Raw genomic sequence first — 17,363 nt, forward strand, 5'->3', positions numbered from 1 at the left:
AGAGTCCAGACCGTTTGTCTTGAGGGAGTGCTCAATGGCGTTGTTTCTTGTGTCTGTAACATGCATATGTGAGCATTTGTGTTGCATTGTGATGTGCCAACCACTGAATATTCCTAATTAATTGAGATTGACTGGGTATGTAATTTTAGTGCATAAAGACACCCGTGGAAGATCAGTGCAGTCTGGGTCTGATGGCTAATTTTACTACACCGGAATATCAAGAGTTCCAATATGGACGAAAGGAGAAGCCAGCTCCTAAATAAAAAAACCAAACAAATTGTCCCTCGGAATGTTCCTCGGAAATTTTTGCGCCAACTTGAGTTGTTTTGTAGATATGTTGTAATTGCGGACGATTACTCTCTTTCAAGAAGACGGGATGTCACAAATCGTTGATGTGTCAAGCCACTGAAGAAGGAAGCCGACTTGCAGATCCCGGACGAGGGGCCTAAACCCTAGAAGAAGCAAAAGAAGAATTGCGTGGGGAACTGATGACGTGGGAAACATGTACAGAATCCCAGATTTCACGCTGGCATGCTGACGTCACAGCTGTACGGATTTCCACAATTTCCACTGACAGTGCTGACGTGGCAGTTGTACGGATTTCCGCATTTTTCACTGATGATGTGGCAACTGAACGGATTCCGCAAAACGTGCTGGCAGCTTTTGGCAATTTTTGACCAGTTGCTTTTGGGCTAGGGCCTTTAAATATGAGGCCATAGGCTCATTCTCTTGCATGCTTCTGGAAGGTGCAGAGGATGGAATACCGGCTTGTACTCGGTTGTTGAAATATAAAGAAATACCGAAAGGGGCGCCAAGATTTGGGGCCAATACTCTTTGGGGTGGAATTCCGCCACTCCCTGTTGTGTGTTCTCTCTCTCTCTCTTTCAGTTTCAGTTGTTATTGAAGTGCTAAAAGTCTGTTCAAGCTGTTCTTTTCTATTGACATGTGGTGCCTGTCTTGTGAAAATAGCTGCAATACATTGCTTATGCATTGCCGAGTATTGGTGACGTTTTCGGATTTAATAGAGCTATCAGCATGCTATTTAAAAGCTTGCTCACTAAATATGATGCATTGTAGTCACCCTTGTATACGTGATTATATTGTCATCAGATCTATGAAATTCCCATCACTAAAAGCTTTCAAATGAGTGTTATTGTGCTACCATTCGCATTTTATGGCCTTCTTATTAGTGAAGTGTGTATAGCATCATGTATACTTTCTCAACTATTTCCTATGTGTAATGTAACAAACTGCTGATGTGTCGACCTACTGAAGAACAGAGCTACCGGCCAAGGGGCCTAAACCCTAGAAGAAGCAGAAGCAACAGAAGAAGCAGCAACAGATTTTCGAAAATTGCGAAGCAGGCTGATGATGTGGCAGATTTTTGAAAGTCACGCTGGCTGATGACGTGGTAGAACTATACGGATTTCCGCTTTTCACGCTGGAGGTGCTGACGTGGCAGGACTGTACAGATTTCCGTAAATTGCGCTGGCAGCTTTTTGGCTTTGCTTTTGGACCAGATGCTTTTGAGCTTTGAAGGCTTTTCACTATAGCTGCTTTTTACGCCAAGGGCCTTTAAATATGAGGTTAGGGCTCATTCTCTGGCATGCTTCCTGGCGAAGGTGCAGAGTCTGGAGTACCGGCTTGTACTGTGTTGATGCAATATAAAGAAATACCGAAAGGGGCGCTAAGGTATGGGCCAATACTCTTTGGGGTGGAATTCCGCCACTCTGTGTCACGTGTCGTCTCTCTCTTTCAGTTCAATTGTTATTGAAGTGCTAAAAGTCTGTTCAGTCTGTTCTTTTCTATTGGCACGTGGTGCCCGTCTTGTGACATGGAATGCTGCTTATTTGTGTGGCTATATTGCTTTGAGATCACATTAAAAATTTCCCCAAAAGATCTGCACTGATGGCTCACAAATTTTCAATCTCAAACGAAAGAAAGAAAGAAGATTATCGTCTCCTAAAGCCAGAATAGTCAGCTTTTTTCTTAATCTATAAAAAGAAAGTGTAAAATCCTTAAAAGCTAACCATTACAGAGTGAGCTAAAAAGAAGCTCCTTAATGGCTCCGAGTTGTAAGCTGCGCCTTGAAAGTTTCTTGGTACCAACCAACGTGTCATAGGCATGGTTGTTTTTCAACTTTGTAGGTGCATGATAGAATTCTCCCAAGAAAATTTTCACGGGAATAGTGAGCTGTAAGGTGTGAGCTTTGTTCTATGTTGGTGTGTATGTCCTCTATCCTACTATGATACATATGTGGCACAAAACCATGTGGTAGCATGTGGAAAAGGTACTCAAAGGTGTGGGTACCTTGAGTACCCATGGGGGTCATTACTAGAGGGTGTGGACTTACATAGAGTTAGTTAATGGATCCTCAGAGTGGCTTGAAAGATCACCCACAAGTTTGCAACTTGTATGGGCTCATTTGGAAGCCCTGTATGATGTCATCAGTGATGCCAGATGAAATGCCTAAGCCAACTCTATTTCATGAGCACTTTGTACACACTTTCGGTTGAGTCAATCAATTTAGTTTTGCCTACACTCTACTCTATCTCCATTGCGTACTCTATTGTGTATTTAACATTGTCACTGGCATGCATTAACACCATGAATGCTTCTCTCTTTAATCCACCTTGATCCTACAACTGGTATTAGAGCTTTGGTGAGAATAGAATTCTCTCTGCTATGTGTACCTCTTACTAATTGAGCTCTAACCCATTTATGTGTGGGCATGTCCTTGGCACACCCAAGAGGCCCCTACCCTCCATGACTAGGAGGCTTGATTGGGAAGAGGATTAGTATCCAATTATGTGTTTGCATTTAAGTTTTTTTATGTCAATTTTTTAGTTGCTTGCACATTCAATTAGTTTTTCCCTTCTTGCATTCATCGAGCATTAATCATCTCATCCCGAAGTGCTTCTCGCAAGCTTCCTGTCGAGCCCATAATCTCTTCAATCCAACACCAGGAACCCCCTAAACCCTAACCATCAAACTTGGCTATAATTAGGTGTCTGTGTGTGGGAAAGGACTGTCGAGGCAGAAATAAAACTTGATTTTGTTGCATTCCCTCACAAGGAGCTGGTTGCCCACTTGGCTTAGCTCACTACACTAAAAATTGTGTGTGTGTGTGTGTGTGTGTGTGTGTGTGAGGCTTTGTGATAGTGGCATTGTGGGCGGATGTTAAAACTGGGCTCCATTCCGGTTGATTGGCATTTTCGGGTCCGCAAGAGGCCCTACCCGCGCCAAGGCCGTTTTTCCAAAAGGTTGCATACGGATGCGCGCCGAGAATTGAAGGGAGACTTGGGAAAATTTCAGGTCCATAGAAGGACGTTCCCATGGCGTGGTTTGCTTCAAGCTTTTGAGCCACATTCCCCACAAGGGAGCGCTCCCGCGTTTTGGCATTGGCCCCAAGGATCTCATAAGGCCCCCCCCATAGGGCCCAGTCCCGCGACACCTCTTCTCTGGAGGCAAGCTTCAGGCAACTAAGAGGAGAGTCCCACCGAGCTGCAACAAAGCATCTTCAAGCATTTTCTAAAGGGCTTCAAGTGGACGGCTTTAGGCACCTCAGATTTCCAAAAGGGCTTGAGATTCAAAAGGACTCTTCAAAGAGCTTCGAAATCTCAAGGAAGGCACTCAAAACTCTGAGAGCTTCAACAAGAACTAAAACAAAACTTCAAGACAAGCTTCCAAGCAGAATTTTAAGCATTCAAAGGCTACAAGGTTTCGAAGCTTCAAGGAAGGGCATCGAAGTCAACATTTGAACCTTGAGCAAAACATCAACACCTAATTCAAACTTCAAGCATTTTGTCTGTAGGAAGGCTACAGTGTTACTGGTGCAGGACAGACAATTAGTTCAGTTGGTCACAGTTGGTCAGGACCGAGGCCAGATCACCACCACCTCAGTTTGGAGATAGGCTTAGCTGGATTGGGATATCTGCTAGCCGTTGGTGGCTCCTTACATATGAGTGGTTGGGTCCAAGGTCAGATACGCGATCGATTTCATCTACTTTTGTGTGGTCCATCATCTAGAGTCTATCATCTTGAGTTATACACAGCACGTCTGCACCATCCTTGCACATTGGAGCCTCGACACCCCCATTGGCCCTGAGCTTGGAGCTATGTGTGCTGCCAGCCAAAGTTGTATGGTTCTTTGAGCTTGTCGAGTTCCATTGAGTTGCGTTGCAATTGTGTTTTGAGTCGTAACGTGTCTTGAGTCATATCCTACTTCTGTGTTTGAGTCAGGTTCGTGTGTGATGTTTCTTCTGTTGAAGTGAGGTTTCATGCATACTGCATTGGGAACACCCACTCTAGAGAGCACGACACCTTTTCCTCGCTACAAGTACTCTCATTTTTGGCACGCCCTGTGGGACCTCAACTGAAGTCTCACTCCATCGAAAGTTGGAGTCAAGGATCTACTTCAACTCCCTGTATCACTGGGTTTGTTTACACAGGTATGGGCCTGCCTCAGCTTGGTCTCGTCTAGTTTTCCCTCGACCTGATAGTTTTCAACCTACTCGTCCAGACCTGCTTGTCTATTCTCTCGTCCTGGTCTAGTAGTCTCTAGGCTAGGTCTAGTCCTCTCTCGTCCAGGTCTAGCCAGGAGTAGGCTGGGTCAAGTCCTCTCTCGTCCAGGTCTAGCGAGGAGTAGGCTGGGTCTAGTCCTCTCTCGTCCAGGTCTAGCCAGAAGGTCTAGTCACTCGCCCTGGTCTAGTGGAGTCTAGACCAGTGGGCAGTAAGTAAAGGTCATCATGCTCAAAGCTTGGGGAGGCTTTTGATTACTGCATGACACATACAAGGCTGTCAAAAGAGCGACAAAGCCCACTACTAAGTCCTTTGAAGTACTTAGTAGAAGGGTCCCCTCCTTGCTGTCATTGCCCTGAAGCGAAGGATCACTACAGTAAGGATTGTCCTAAACTTCGTGCATCCACGGCTTCAAACCCAAGTCAAATCCAAAATGAGTTTACCTTTCCCAAGCTCAATCTAATAGCAGTTAGCACCATTCCTCAGCCACCCCCTTCTGCCCATGTGGTTACCCCTCAAGATAAGCTGCAGTTGCCAGTGGGCGTCCTCATTCGGGCCCAGAGAGCCGCTCTCGGTCTTAGCATTCCAGCATGTTCAACCCCCCCACACATTCTCACAATAGTGGATAATCTGTCCCAGTGCCAAGCAAGAATCCAGATCTTTGCTCTCCGATATTGATGAAGCCTTCTTGGAAGCAGTTTCTGATCTACAGAAGATCAAGGTACCAAAGAAATCACTGGTAGAAAAAGAAAAGCTTACAGCAGAGACAATCTTGAAGAACACCTTCCAACAAGTGTCCCTCTATGACATGCTGCTACTAGATGCGAGTGTTAGAAGTGACACTCTTGCTGTTATCCACTCACTTTACCCCGGAGCAAGTGTCCCTCTATGACATGCTGCTACTAGATGCGAGTGTTAGAAGTGACACTCTTGCTGTTATCCACTCACTTTACCATCTCTCAGTCTCATACACTGTGCATGCAAGTGTATGAGACTGAGAGATAGAGAGAGAAGAGAATACGACACCAGAGACATTGTAAAACCCTCCTCCGATGGCCCCACTCGCGTTGGCGAGAGTGGTCTACTATTTATTGCACAAACTGGTACAAAGTGAATGCATGTGACTGATGCAAACTTACTGCTGTCCAAAAACACTACTGGCTGAAATCTGATGCCGATCTGCTACTATCCCAAAAACGCTAATGGCTGAAAATCACTGGAACCAAAAACACTGATGTGGGCGGGTCTCTGCTGGATGAAATCTGCTGGTTCTTAGGCTGTCAAAGGCTGAAATTCTGTTGATACTTTATCTGCTGAAAACGCCATGCAAAAGGGGGGCGATTTGGGGTTTCTCGAAACGCTAGGGCTGAGGTTGTCTGGCGATGAGGCTATGATGAAAAACGCTAGGCTGGGGAGGCTCTGGCGATGGTGACTTGTCGATGAAAATGCCAGAGGATGCGAGATCTTCATGATGCTGACTTGATGAAAAACGCTAGGATGCTGAGGTTCTTGCTTGAAGGGAAAAGTTAAAACGCCACCAAGGGAGGGATCTTGCTGAGAAGTTGCCTGTTGAGCAAGGTGCTCCTGCTGCCGCTTCTTCCAGAAAGTGCTAGCCCTAGGTTTCTATTTATACGAACTTAGCAAAATTGCCCTACCTACTTTCCAACAAAAGTCACTTAAAAATAATAAGTGAAAAATGTCAAAAATAGGGAAAATAGGTCTATGCATTGTAAAAATGCTACTGATGGGATCTGACTGGAATCTGACGATCATGCTGTGTGCAACCAGAGGATATGCATCTAATCTAAGTGTCTGGACATGCACGGTCTGCGAACAGACTCACAAAAGTGCCAGATCAATTCCTATTCTAGACTGACTTCACTGAACTGAACCCTGGTCATGCTGTAGCTTGTCCACGGACACATAGGGTTGGATGTGTCACGTGACACCTCTACTCGCCCTACCCACCCCCTCCCTCCCTCCTCGCCCCTAACCACCCCCCACCCCCGCTTGCCACTCTCCACTCCCTCATGCCCTCGACCCTACCTAGTGCCCCTCTCCCCTCGCCTCTACCCAAACCCCCTCGCCCCTACCCACCCCCTCTCCTCCCCTCGTCCATACCTACTCCCTCTCGCCCCTACCCTCCCCCTAACCCATTCTCTCTCCCCTCGCCCTATTCACTCCCTAGACCACTATCAACCCCCTCAACCCTATCTTCAACCCTCCAATGTTACAAGCAACTGCTACAGGCGCATTCAAGTCAGAGTTTGAGCATTGCCTTGAAGAAAACCGGGACATTTTCACAAATTTTCATTGTGGCGGAGGCTCCATGTGTCTATCTAAAACCGGGAGTATTTCAAGTTTTCCCTTATGGTCTTTTGTTCGGACAAATACCATTCGTGGTAGCCAACTACTACATTTACACTAGCGTTGTGACTTGCTGGGATTTGTTCATCTTGGTCACTCTTCACTTTCTACCTTCTGACAACTTACCACATCGAGGCGGGGTTATTGCTTCTTCAGCATATCTTGCAAATATCTACATTGCTTCATTGGTATCTTCTCCTACGAACTCAAAATCTTCTCCAAACATCACCTTCTTCAGTCAGAGTGTACTACGTTTTCCTGCTTGTTTCACTGTTCTCTCTAGTTTCAGTGTTCTCTCTCACCGAGAGTGCTTGTGGAGGGCAACCTGTAGCAAGGCTACAATGTCACTGATGAAGGACAGACAGTTAGTTCAGTTGGTCAGGAGTTCACACAGGACGGACTCTCGCCTAGGCACTGACAGGTGGCAAGTGATACGAATGGTGGTCTAGTTGACACTTGGACTTTGGAAATAGGCTTAGCTAGATTGGGATATCTGCTAGCCGTTGGTGGCTCCTTACATATGAGTGGTTGGGTCTAGGGTCGGATACGCAATCGATATCATCTACTTTTGTGTGGTCCGTCGTCTAAAATCTACCATCTTGAGTTATACACAGCACATCTGCACCATCCCTGCACATTGGAGCCTGGACACCCCCATTGTACCTTGAGTCCTGAGCTTGGAGTTGTGTGTGCTGCCAACCACGGTTGTATGGTTCTTTAAGCTTGTCGAGTTCCATTGAATTGAGTTGCAGCTGTGTTTTGAGTCGTAATGTGTCTTGAGTCATATCCCACTTCTATGTTTGAGTCAGGTTCCTGTGTGGTCTATTGGAGTGAGGTTTCATGCATACTGCACTAAGGAGCACCCACTCTAGAGAGCACGACACCTTTTCCTCGCTACATTGTCTCGGGCTTGAAGAACAAAAGAATTTTCTCTCTCGTACTCTATTCTTCCGAAGCTCCAAGAAAAAAAAAAATCTCCAAACTTCTTGTATTTTAAAGCTAAAATTTTTGCATCCATGGCACAACCTACCACAATGTATGGCGAAATTATCATTAAGGATTTCATCGTGTGCATCTGTACGAAGTTTAGACACTCGCCTTCGCATAAAAACCAAGCGCTAAGACCGCTCTAAGGCACAATGGGAGAGCAAAGGAGAGATCTACCTTCAAGGGGAGGAGAATTAGCATCAAGTTTTTGTTTTGCATTATGTTATTTAGCTTTGCATTTTCATTCAATCAAGCTCTTGAGCAAGCTACGGCATCAACCATGGTAGCAGCAGCACCAAGATGGTAGCAGAGTCGAAAGACAAAGATGTAGGAGTGGAGGAGGACAAAACAATAAAGCTGTGGCAATGAAAGTCTTGCACACTCTTGGACTAGAGCTGTGTGTTGGTCTCCTGGATTGGAGTTGTGCTCCTAGATTGGAGTGTTTATCATCAGTGGTCTCTTGGATTGGAGATGGTCCTCTAGATTGGGGATGATGGTCAGCCTAGATTGGCGTAGCTATTTTCTTTGTCGTAGTTCAAACCTCAAGGGGAGGATTGTAAGGCGTGAGCTTTGTCCTATGTTGGTGTGTATCTCCTCTATCCTATTAGGATGCATATGTGGCACAGAACCATGTGGTAGCATGTGAAAACACCATGAATGCTTCTCTCTCTAATCCACCTTGATCCTACATGAGCTAAGAGAGCTAATTGGGAGGACAAGATTCTATGGTTGTGTGGTTGTCAAGCACAACAGAGCTCTCCAGGTGTAGATCATGCCTAAGGAGTCCTTGAAAGTTATCAAATTTGTATGTGAGTGTAGAATGTTCTGAGAAATTTCCTTTTGCAGGGGGAATGACAAGAAAAAAGACTCGATACATTGGTTTTTGTGCAAGTGCCAAAGTCATCCATTTGAAGTTATTATATCTACTATAGAAATGGATGTGCTATTACCTGCCAATTTCAGTTCCAGCTAGATTGCTTTGTGATGCATTTTCACCTCGACCATTTCTGGCTACTTCTCCAAAATCCCAGCCCTCCCCATAGCTGCACACAATAGAAACACTAACAAGCTTGCAAGTAGGTGCATATACGAGTCCAATCTTGGTATTAACTTGGAGACTAGAACGACAACCACCGCATCTTGAATGACTAATAATAACCCAAGTTTTAAAAAAATCAATGTGTAAAAATAGTAATCAACCAAAACCTAAAAATTATTTTGGATAATATTGTCAAGCTGCAACAAATAATGAGCAGAAAGTTTGCCTACAGGTAAATTTTTGATCCATCTATGCCATCCTGGTCTACGCTTAAGCTTTGAAGCACATCCTTGGCACGAAGCTGCAATGAGCAGACAAAACAATGAGTTGGACACGATGAAGGTCTACATATTCATTATATAAATGTTTGTTCATTTGACCGTAGACATGCCACTCAGCCATCCTTTCACTATCAGTGTCATGGAGCATTAAATACATCAGAAACAGGGTGGAATAGCTTTACCATTGTGCTCTTCATCAAATGACCCATGAGGTCAAACCTGAATCCATCCACCTGAAAAGAAAACGTACACGTTTTGACTTTAAACAGAACTCCCCAGCAATAGAAACACCAATCAATCCTACACAACCTTGTAGTCTACAGCCCAATGACGAATATCATCAACAATCAATCGGTCCACCATATAGTGTTCACTGGCTGTGTTGTTCATGCAAGTACTGTTCTCAATCTGCCCATCTGTATTTAAACGAAGATAATACCCTGGCACCACCTGTATGGATGTTTCATTTATATTTTTTTCACAGACATATTAAGTAGCAATTTAGTCTCTGTATCATTTGATAGTGGCTCCTGCAACGTTTATTTCATTGTAATACAATTTACCTTATCAAGGACAGAATAATTGTCATGGGGTCCATTTCCATGCAAATGGTTGTAAACAACATCCAAAACTACTCGTAGACCAAGACAGTTGATTGCCTAAGAAAATCGTAAGAAATTTAAAATGCAGCTCTTTATGAAGCTGTTCTTGTTGTAGGATTACCAGACCATTACTTGAATCATTTGCCTAAACTCCAGGCAGCGCTTGGAACTGGACGGATCTGTGGAGTAGCTTCCCTCAGGAACACCCCAATTAACTGGATCATAACTGCCAACAGATAGATGACTTTATTGAGTAACAGATCAACTCCCTATAGTGGTACCCTAAAAGAAAGCTAGAATCCTGGCAATACCCCCAATTATATCCATCTTCATTTTGAATTGCAACAACTACTGCCTGTTGTTTATCCGAATCAGTTGGGAAAGCTGCCAATTTTTGGCTATCTACAATTGACGTACAATCCAGCATGTTATGAGAACTAGTTCTTCTAGAAAGGAGCAAGTTGACTGAAAGCATAGACCTCACCAACAGATTTCCAATTCTCTTTGACCTCATCCACACTTGCAAAATCAAAACTTGGTAGCAAGTGGATGTGTGTCAGCCCTGCATCTGCTAGTTCTTTCAAATGCTTCACTCCTCTGGATGTCTAACCATGAGAAATGACATGTCACGAAACAATAGTCTGTTTGACATAAGTCTCAAAAAACTTTACCTGTGATGTGAATGCAAGGTAAGTTCCTTGAAACAGACTATCGACACTCTCATCTGCAATACTGCACAAATCAAAGTTCCCATAAATGGGGAAAGGCAAACATCGCCAAAGAAAATAACAATGAGCATGTTGTCTTCAAAAGAAAACATGTATGTTCTGTCAAGGTGAGAACTACACTGATGCGGAATCAGAAAACTAAATTCATTATAATAAGATGCTGAGTAAACCGGTACTCTATGTTCTGGTAGAGTAAGAGCATGTTGGGTGTACTTGTCCTGTCTTGCAAGGGACTTTGAAAAAAGACGTATCTCCACACAACCTAGTCCTATATGATTAACTCACATAAATACTCCATCCTCTCCTCCATCAAATCCAGCAGGTACCCTCATAATGCTTGTCTATCTTTTCCAGGTATGCTCTCAACTTCCTCTTTCTAGTTGTTCTCACAAATACCTCCTAGAAGGCCTCAGTTGCAGTTGTTCCTAAGATTCTAATTTACACCAAGAATTCTGATACCAATTCAACAAAACTAGAGGCAAAATCAAGCTGTTATCATCCAGACCAACACCTGCTCAACTGTTCAGCCCCTTTGTATTATTTGTCATACTAAATCCCCTCATGACCCGGTTGTTGTACTTTAGTATAGAGCTCTTTATAATCTACAAATGTAGTCATAGTGCTAATATCTGTCAGTTTGGCTGGCCAGCCACTTTATGTGTGTACTGCACCCATTTGATGTACTTGTTAGGCCTTCAGCTATTACCACCTTCACATATGAATTGCATAATTGCGTTTTGGTCATATAAGAAAATTGAAAAGCTTATCCTTAGTTTCACAGGTCATCTAGCCTTTTGCAAGGTGTCCTAAAAAATTCTTTCTTTCTTTCTTTGCAAGCCATCTTTTCACCATCATTTCAAATTAAAGTTTAAAGAGCTCAAGATATGCCTCTTATGATTTGACAAAACCAGATCTTTTACTTGAGCAATTATTAATGATTGTGAGAGTTTGCTGGAGTACAATGGTTCTATCAAAATTTTCATCACTTACTTCACATAACTACCATGCATACTCGCAAAATTGTTGACTGCAAAGCAGACTGGCAATACGGCAATTGAATTTTGTTTTTTAAAAAACAATACTTCATGAAATTTTGAAAGAATAGCGCCTCCGGGAAAACTCCTAGCTTAATTGAGGCTCAAATAATTTAAAAGCAACTGAAGTTATTCACATTAGCCAATTCCATAGCAGGTTAGAACAACACAAGATTATTCCAAAGTTCTATTAGTATACAATGGAAAAAGTTCTCAATCTCACCTAAAGTCTCTTATATGAAGTTCATAGATTGAAATATCTGTAAAACTCTTCAAAATTGGCTTCTGATTTCCTAATTCTGTCCACCCAGTTGGCTGCAGCTCTGGGTCATTTAAATCCACCAACAAAGACCGCTCACCATTTGCAGAAAGGCTTCAAACAAGAAAATACTGTAACCCTATCAGCTTCCTGAGCAAGCAAACAACTATTTATGCAGATTGAAAACTTTTTCTCAATTGCAACACTCGTACCCACGAGAATAGGGATCATTCGCTAATGATGTTTCAATCTTCTGTGTCAATGGATGAAAAACTTCGACCTGAAACAAATAATATTGCGCCCTCCAAGTCTTTGGCCCACGTACAGTCCAAACACCTTTTTCCTCATGTAGGTCCACCACTTCTATGGGTTCATCACCTGAAGGAGAGGAGTAGAGCAGTAGCTTGACCCTCTGTTCCCAAGGTAATCAATAAGAGGCATAACACAAAGAAGGATGGGCAAAGAATGATCAAATAGATGACAGCGTGCAAGCATGTGAACAGCAGTAAGGACCCTGCTCTACAGTGCACATGCAGTTCTATACTTTTTGAGGCTATGTCAGAAATGTACGTAGACAATATACACATGATAATCAATTGCACACACCTATGTTATTTCTACAAAAACAAGAAACTGCTTTTAAAATACCATTCTAAGCAGGATTGTAACTAGAATATTGGTGTAATGAAGTTTTTATGTTAGGAGGTATAGTGAGAAATAAGAAACAATTAGGATTCACTTCAGACATTTTTGACCTAGCAAAAAAAATGGTGGAAAAATAGATGAAAAAGATGTGATTGCTATCCAAAAATCAAGCAATCTTAGCGTTCCAACTTGTGATCGAATGAACATTAAAAGAAAAACCATCCAATCCAGAATCCTTAAGTACCTGGGATGTTGGAGCCCATACAGAGAGGGATACACCCTCTTCTGTGAACAATGGGCCCAGAGGGCCATCATAAGAGAACACATCATCCAAAACCCCAGGAAGTTGGACTCCAGATACATCCAAAGGGCCTCCATCAGCTGCAAGAAAGAATGGTATTCAGCACTCCAACTTGACTATTAGACAGCATTTACCATATGAGGTAGGCCATACCATTCTGCATGGCAATAGCTAGTTGGCATTTTACCAGCTCCTTGACATCAAAAGGAGAAGGAATCCTAAGAGCTATGTAACTCTTTATGTGTGGGAATTTATACACTACCTACAACATATCACTTAGATCAGGTGACAGATGACTTGCTCAAACAGAGCCCACAAAAGTTGACAAATGACTTGCTTAAACATGGAAATAAAGCCTCCGAAACAAAAAATCAAAAGAGTGCAGCAAACCTCTATTGGAAGTCCTGAAACCTTGTCAAGTTTTATTGTACTATCAGAACCTGAAGCAAGAAACGACTCTTGGGATCAAACATGCACAATAACTTCATAATAAATGCTCATAATTTCTACATCAGGGAAGCCCATACCTTCAACTCCACTTCCAGAAATCAGCAAATTTGCAGACTTACTGGCATGCAGGTAAAATTCCGCACCTTCAACAGATGAAGGCCAAGCGACTAAGTTTTCCTTCACCCAATATGCCCTTGCCAGCTTTAGACTGCCCTAAATAGAGGGAAATAAAAAACAAGGACTACTAGTCTTAGAGGGGGAAATCGGCTTGTGTGATTGCTTCTATTAAAATTTGTACCCAAGGAAGCCTGTCTGTTGCTTTTTCACCATGCATTTCACAACTTTCTGATGTCTATTATATGCATTTATTTGAGCTGTACCAAACAGCAAGGCGTACAAATAGCAATTATGGCCTACAGCATATTTTCTAATTTGAACAATAAAAGCTGCAAAGGGCAAGTCAGAACCAGTGCATCCAATATTTGGTGTAGAAGAATGTTGTCTTCATCATTAAGCGCCTCCTCCTCCTCAATCTAGAATGATCCATTTACTATGATTCTTGCACAGTGTGTTCTTTCGTCAATAGACATACCTATCATTACGCTGTTCTTAAGCACCTCAGCAATGTTCAGTGCCTCAGCCCAATCCCACGTCTTGCAGCTGATTAAAACCTAGACTGCTTGAACAGTCTTTTCTCCTAATCCATTTGCTTCACGTGCTCATTTTCAAAGGTGGTTCCAATTTGGCAACACCAACATATACAGCATGAGCAAACAGCCAACTGAATTTGACAAAATCAATAAGATCCAAACCTTTGGTGTTTTTGCAAGGTCTGGTTTCTTAGAGAAAACTTCATCAGTCTCTGAGACTAGCCATAATTGCTGGGATGCTGCATCAAAGCTTTGAATGGAACCACCACAGTCCTGCCCCGCACCAAAAAATCTTTTTAACAGAATGACCAAAAACCACAGTTTCAAAAAAGGACTTCAACTGGAGAATAGCAATGCTTCAAAGTCACTCTGGTTCAGCTTATGGAAAAGCAAGGGTGATCTTCGAGTTTTTAAAAAGCATCGCACCATGGAGGACATGCATGGCAAGGGGGGGATGCATTTGCGAGTGTGTTGAGGACCTGATAGAAGTGCTTTTGTTAATTTCTTTTCCCTGCTAGTAATAGTCTCTTTTGGATGGTTTTGCCTGAAATGTCATCACAAAGCTGGCTAGCACTAACAGACTGCTTGAAAGTGTCAGGGTGTCCAGCAAGACCCTTCTCCACCCACAGGGACAAGTGTCATTATAAGATTTGGTGTGCACATTGTGTATTGCAGAGTATATCATTGTGCACAATTTCACTACTGCAGAGTACCAGAAGTTATTGCACATGTGAAAATGTGATCCCCCCGGACCAAGTTTTTTAAATGACATGTCCGTCGTGGCTTGATGTCCCCCACATTTATTTGGTTGCCTATGCTCTTCCCATAGACCATTCAAAAGCAAAAGGAGTCCATCAATTTTACATGTGTACAGATTTCCTCCATCACATCTTCAAGTTTGTGCTAGATATCAAGCATTTACCTCCGAAGTCAAGCACTCTACCTCAGAGAAACAATACTAGCAGAAACTAGAGACAAATTTACAACAAGCCCAAACATAGAGGGGCTGTAGGATACAGATTCAAACCTTAAGATTTCCTTGATGCACAAGAAAATTCAAGTTGTCATCAGAGTAGCCTTCAATATCCCAATAAACGCCAAAGTCATCCTCTCCAGAAGGAAAAAGCGGGCTCTCCCATGAGGTGGGAGCCTTGACAGCTCCCCAAACATGTAGTCCCCAATTTTCATAGTCTCCAAATTTCCTGTAAGGGAAGTTCAGAATGTTACTACTCTCTCCCCATCTCATACATTTTCAAGCAACCATAGAAGAAAGATATAATGCTTAACAACTAACAAAGGGACCTGAATAAACAGAGAAGAGGAGTAAAACATGTGAATGGTGTTAGCAGGAAACAGTGTCTCTTTTGGATGCTCACGCTTTTCTAGGAGCGCATCTCATGGATGTTTTGTGGTGAGACCTTTCAAACATCCCCTTACACCTTCGATTTTATGGAAAGCTTGGTGATTTTTATAAAATTACATGTGATTGGGGCTGGCCTACTCAGACACAGGCCCGGGTATATCAGTAGGTAGCAGTGGCTATTTTTTACTTGTTATTGTTGTTGGGACTGCCCTACTCAAAGGCAGCCTGGATATGTATATCTAATAGGGAACACTTCCCCCGAACCTTTACCCTCCCCTTTCAAGTGTAATTGATGATAGTGGATAGATAGGCTTTGGTGATGCTGGTGGTGGCGTTGTGTGTCCATGCATGTATGTGGGTGTGTGTGTTCGATGTGGCGAGAGAGAGCAGAAAAATGACGTGCGAACCCTGCTCAACCTCTGTGCGCGATCTCTGTCGCCAGTGAGCTCTGTTGCAGAGCCTCCTGTTGCCAAGAAGCATCCCCCTCAGCCTCTGCGTGCATTGCCCTCTTCTGTTCTCCTGCGCGACCTGCAGATTTGCTGCCGTCTGCCTGTCTGTATTTCACGCTTCTGCTGCAGGGATTTGGATAGCGCAGAGTTCTGTTCCAGAGTTTGTCAGTGGAATTTGCTGCAGGGTGTTCGTTTTTCTACTGTCAGCTTCAGTGTGGGAGATCCTCCTAAGCTATCAACCAGTTCGCCTCTGCGTGCAGCAGGAGCTCTGTGTACAGCAATGACTTAGTGGTGTAGAAGTAGAATTTGTGTTTGGTTTCTGTACGCAGTCTGCTGAGCAGTGACAGGCTTTTGTACAGCTACTGCTGGTTTTGTACAGAAAATTTTGATGGATTAAAAAAGTGGAAACAAAAATCTGCTGGTTTTTTGGGTGCTCGTTGCTATAGTAAGGTGTTCCTGCTTTATGTTCGACTCTTTGTGTGTGTTTAAGCGTCGGAAAGCCATGAGAAGCTTCTCGGAGGCCTCGTCTAAGATGAAAGCCTGTTTGTATGAAAACTTTTGAGGCGGCTCGGAAAGCCTGGAATGCACAACCCCCTCTTCTCGAAGTTCGTAATCCTGTGCTGGAACTCATGGACCCGGCTGCACAATATGCAATGAATGCAGTTTTTTCCGGGGAAAATGCCTACTGCGCAAGATGTTGGACAATGGGTTGATTTCTGCTCAAACGCCAGGTTGTCCGAGGTGTCTATTTTGGTGCTCGTGGCTTTTATGAAGTCCTTTTGGCGGATACTGAAGCCAGAAACCTGTTATTGGAAATGTCTCCGTTGTTTTTGGGTACACAAATGACCCATGTCCTGCCATGCGCATTGACAAAGGACTATCGAAGTCTTATTCGTCATAAATGTCCTGTGTGGGTGGAAATTGTAGATTTCCCCCGAACTTGGAGACACTTTTTGCCGCTATTGGCTGCACAATTTGGGAAGGTGATCTGTCCTCCAAAGCTGGATGCAAATACCAACAGGTTTTGTATTTTATGGGACACTGACAGACCTACGCCAGAAGGTATCATGGTTGATTCGGGGGATCCGTGGGTGGGCAAGCGCCCGTTCAAACTTAAATGGGGCAAGTTTACAAACTCATGTTTCCGTTGTGGTAAGTTTGGGCACATGCAATCTGAATGTCCTGAACCCGTTCTCCATCCACCCCCTTCGGCAGTTCCGTCTACTGCTCCTGTTTCTACAAGCAAAACCTTCAGCGAGTCCAAGCAAAATGGAAGTTTGGTTGTTAATGTAGCTCCTAATGTGGAAAAAGGAAAAGCCAAGTCTTTACAGTCTGCAGCTCCGGGAATTGGTAATGTTGTGAAGGGAAAAACTATGGGATCTAGCGATTCTGGTGCTTGGGTGACGCCAAAAAGGACGGTGAAGATTCGCACACCCCTCTCCTCTCGTAATTATGTTCCATCTGCAATACGAATAAGAATGCATCGTTTAAGCAACTCCCATGTAATGATAATCGTACGTTGATTGATGCATCGGAAAAAGCAATGCATTATTATAAATATGTACTCACGGGTGAGACCTCTACCTCGCATTTAAACCCTGCGGACAATTGTTCCGCATTGAATCAACCTGTTGTCTCTTGCGCAAATGTGGTGGAAGACGTGCACATGGGCACGTCTACGTAGTTC

The 17,363-nt window shown here is 43.4% G+C and overlaps 1 protein-coding gene across 5 annotated transcripts in view; it reads right to left on the reverse strand.

Moving 5' to 3' along the window:
- Positions 1-17,363, reverse strand: part of LDA (limit dextrinase) — a 158,697-nt gene that overhangs the window by 107,854 nt on the left and 33,480 nt on the right. For 3 of the 5 annotated variants that reach the window (XR_015186918.1, XM_086504027.1, XM_086504026.1), the window contains exons 2-18: positions 14,892-15,066; positions 14,027-14,137; positions 13,292-13,427; positions 13,155-13,204; positions 12,918-13,026; positions 12,708-12,844; positions 12,031-12,230; positions 11,783-11,932; positions 10,469-10,529; positions 10,282-10,402; positions 10,109-10,199; positions 9,930-10,023; positions 9,759-9,854; positions 9,505-9,645; positions 9,378-9,428; positions 9,145-9,215; positions 8,826-8,918 (exon numbers count right to left, since the gene is read on the reverse strand). Coding sequence is in view for 4 of the 5 variants with exons in the window: in XM_086504027.1 (XP_086360153.1) it covers positions 8,826-8,918; positions 9,145-9,215; positions 9,378-9,428; positions 9,505-9,645; positions 9,759-9,854; positions 9,930-10,023; positions 10,109-10,199; positions 10,282-10,402; positions 10,469-10,529; positions 11,783-11,932; positions 12,031-12,230; positions 12,708-12,844; positions 12,918-13,026; positions 13,155-13,204; positions 13,292-13,427; positions 14,027-14,137; positions 14,892-15,066 (1,887 nt within the window). In the remaining variant the exon portion in view is untranslated. Of the gene's footprint in view, positions 1-8,825; positions 8,919-9,144; positions 9,216-9,377; positions 9,429-9,504; positions 9,646-9,758; positions 9,855-9,929; positions 10,024-10,108; positions 10,200-10,281; positions 10,403-10,468; positions 10,530-11,782; positions 11,933-12,030; positions 12,231-12,707; positions 12,845-12,917; positions 13,027-13,154; positions 13,205-13,291; positions 13,428-14,026; positions 14,138-14,891; positions 15,067-17,363 lie in introns of those variants that run through there. The other 2 variants (XM_086504029.1, XM_086504028.1) reach the window with 2 other exon arrangements.

Source organism: Adiantum capillus-veneris, chromosome 28 (genome assembly GCF_014529385.1).
Source record: "Adiantum capillus-veneris isolate H3 chromosome 28, ASM1452938v2, whole genome shotgun sequence".
In the NCBI taxonomy this organism is placed as follows: Eukaryota; Viridiplantae; Streptophyta; class Polypodiopsida; order Polypodiales; family Pteridaceae; genus Adiantum; species Adiantum capillus-veneris.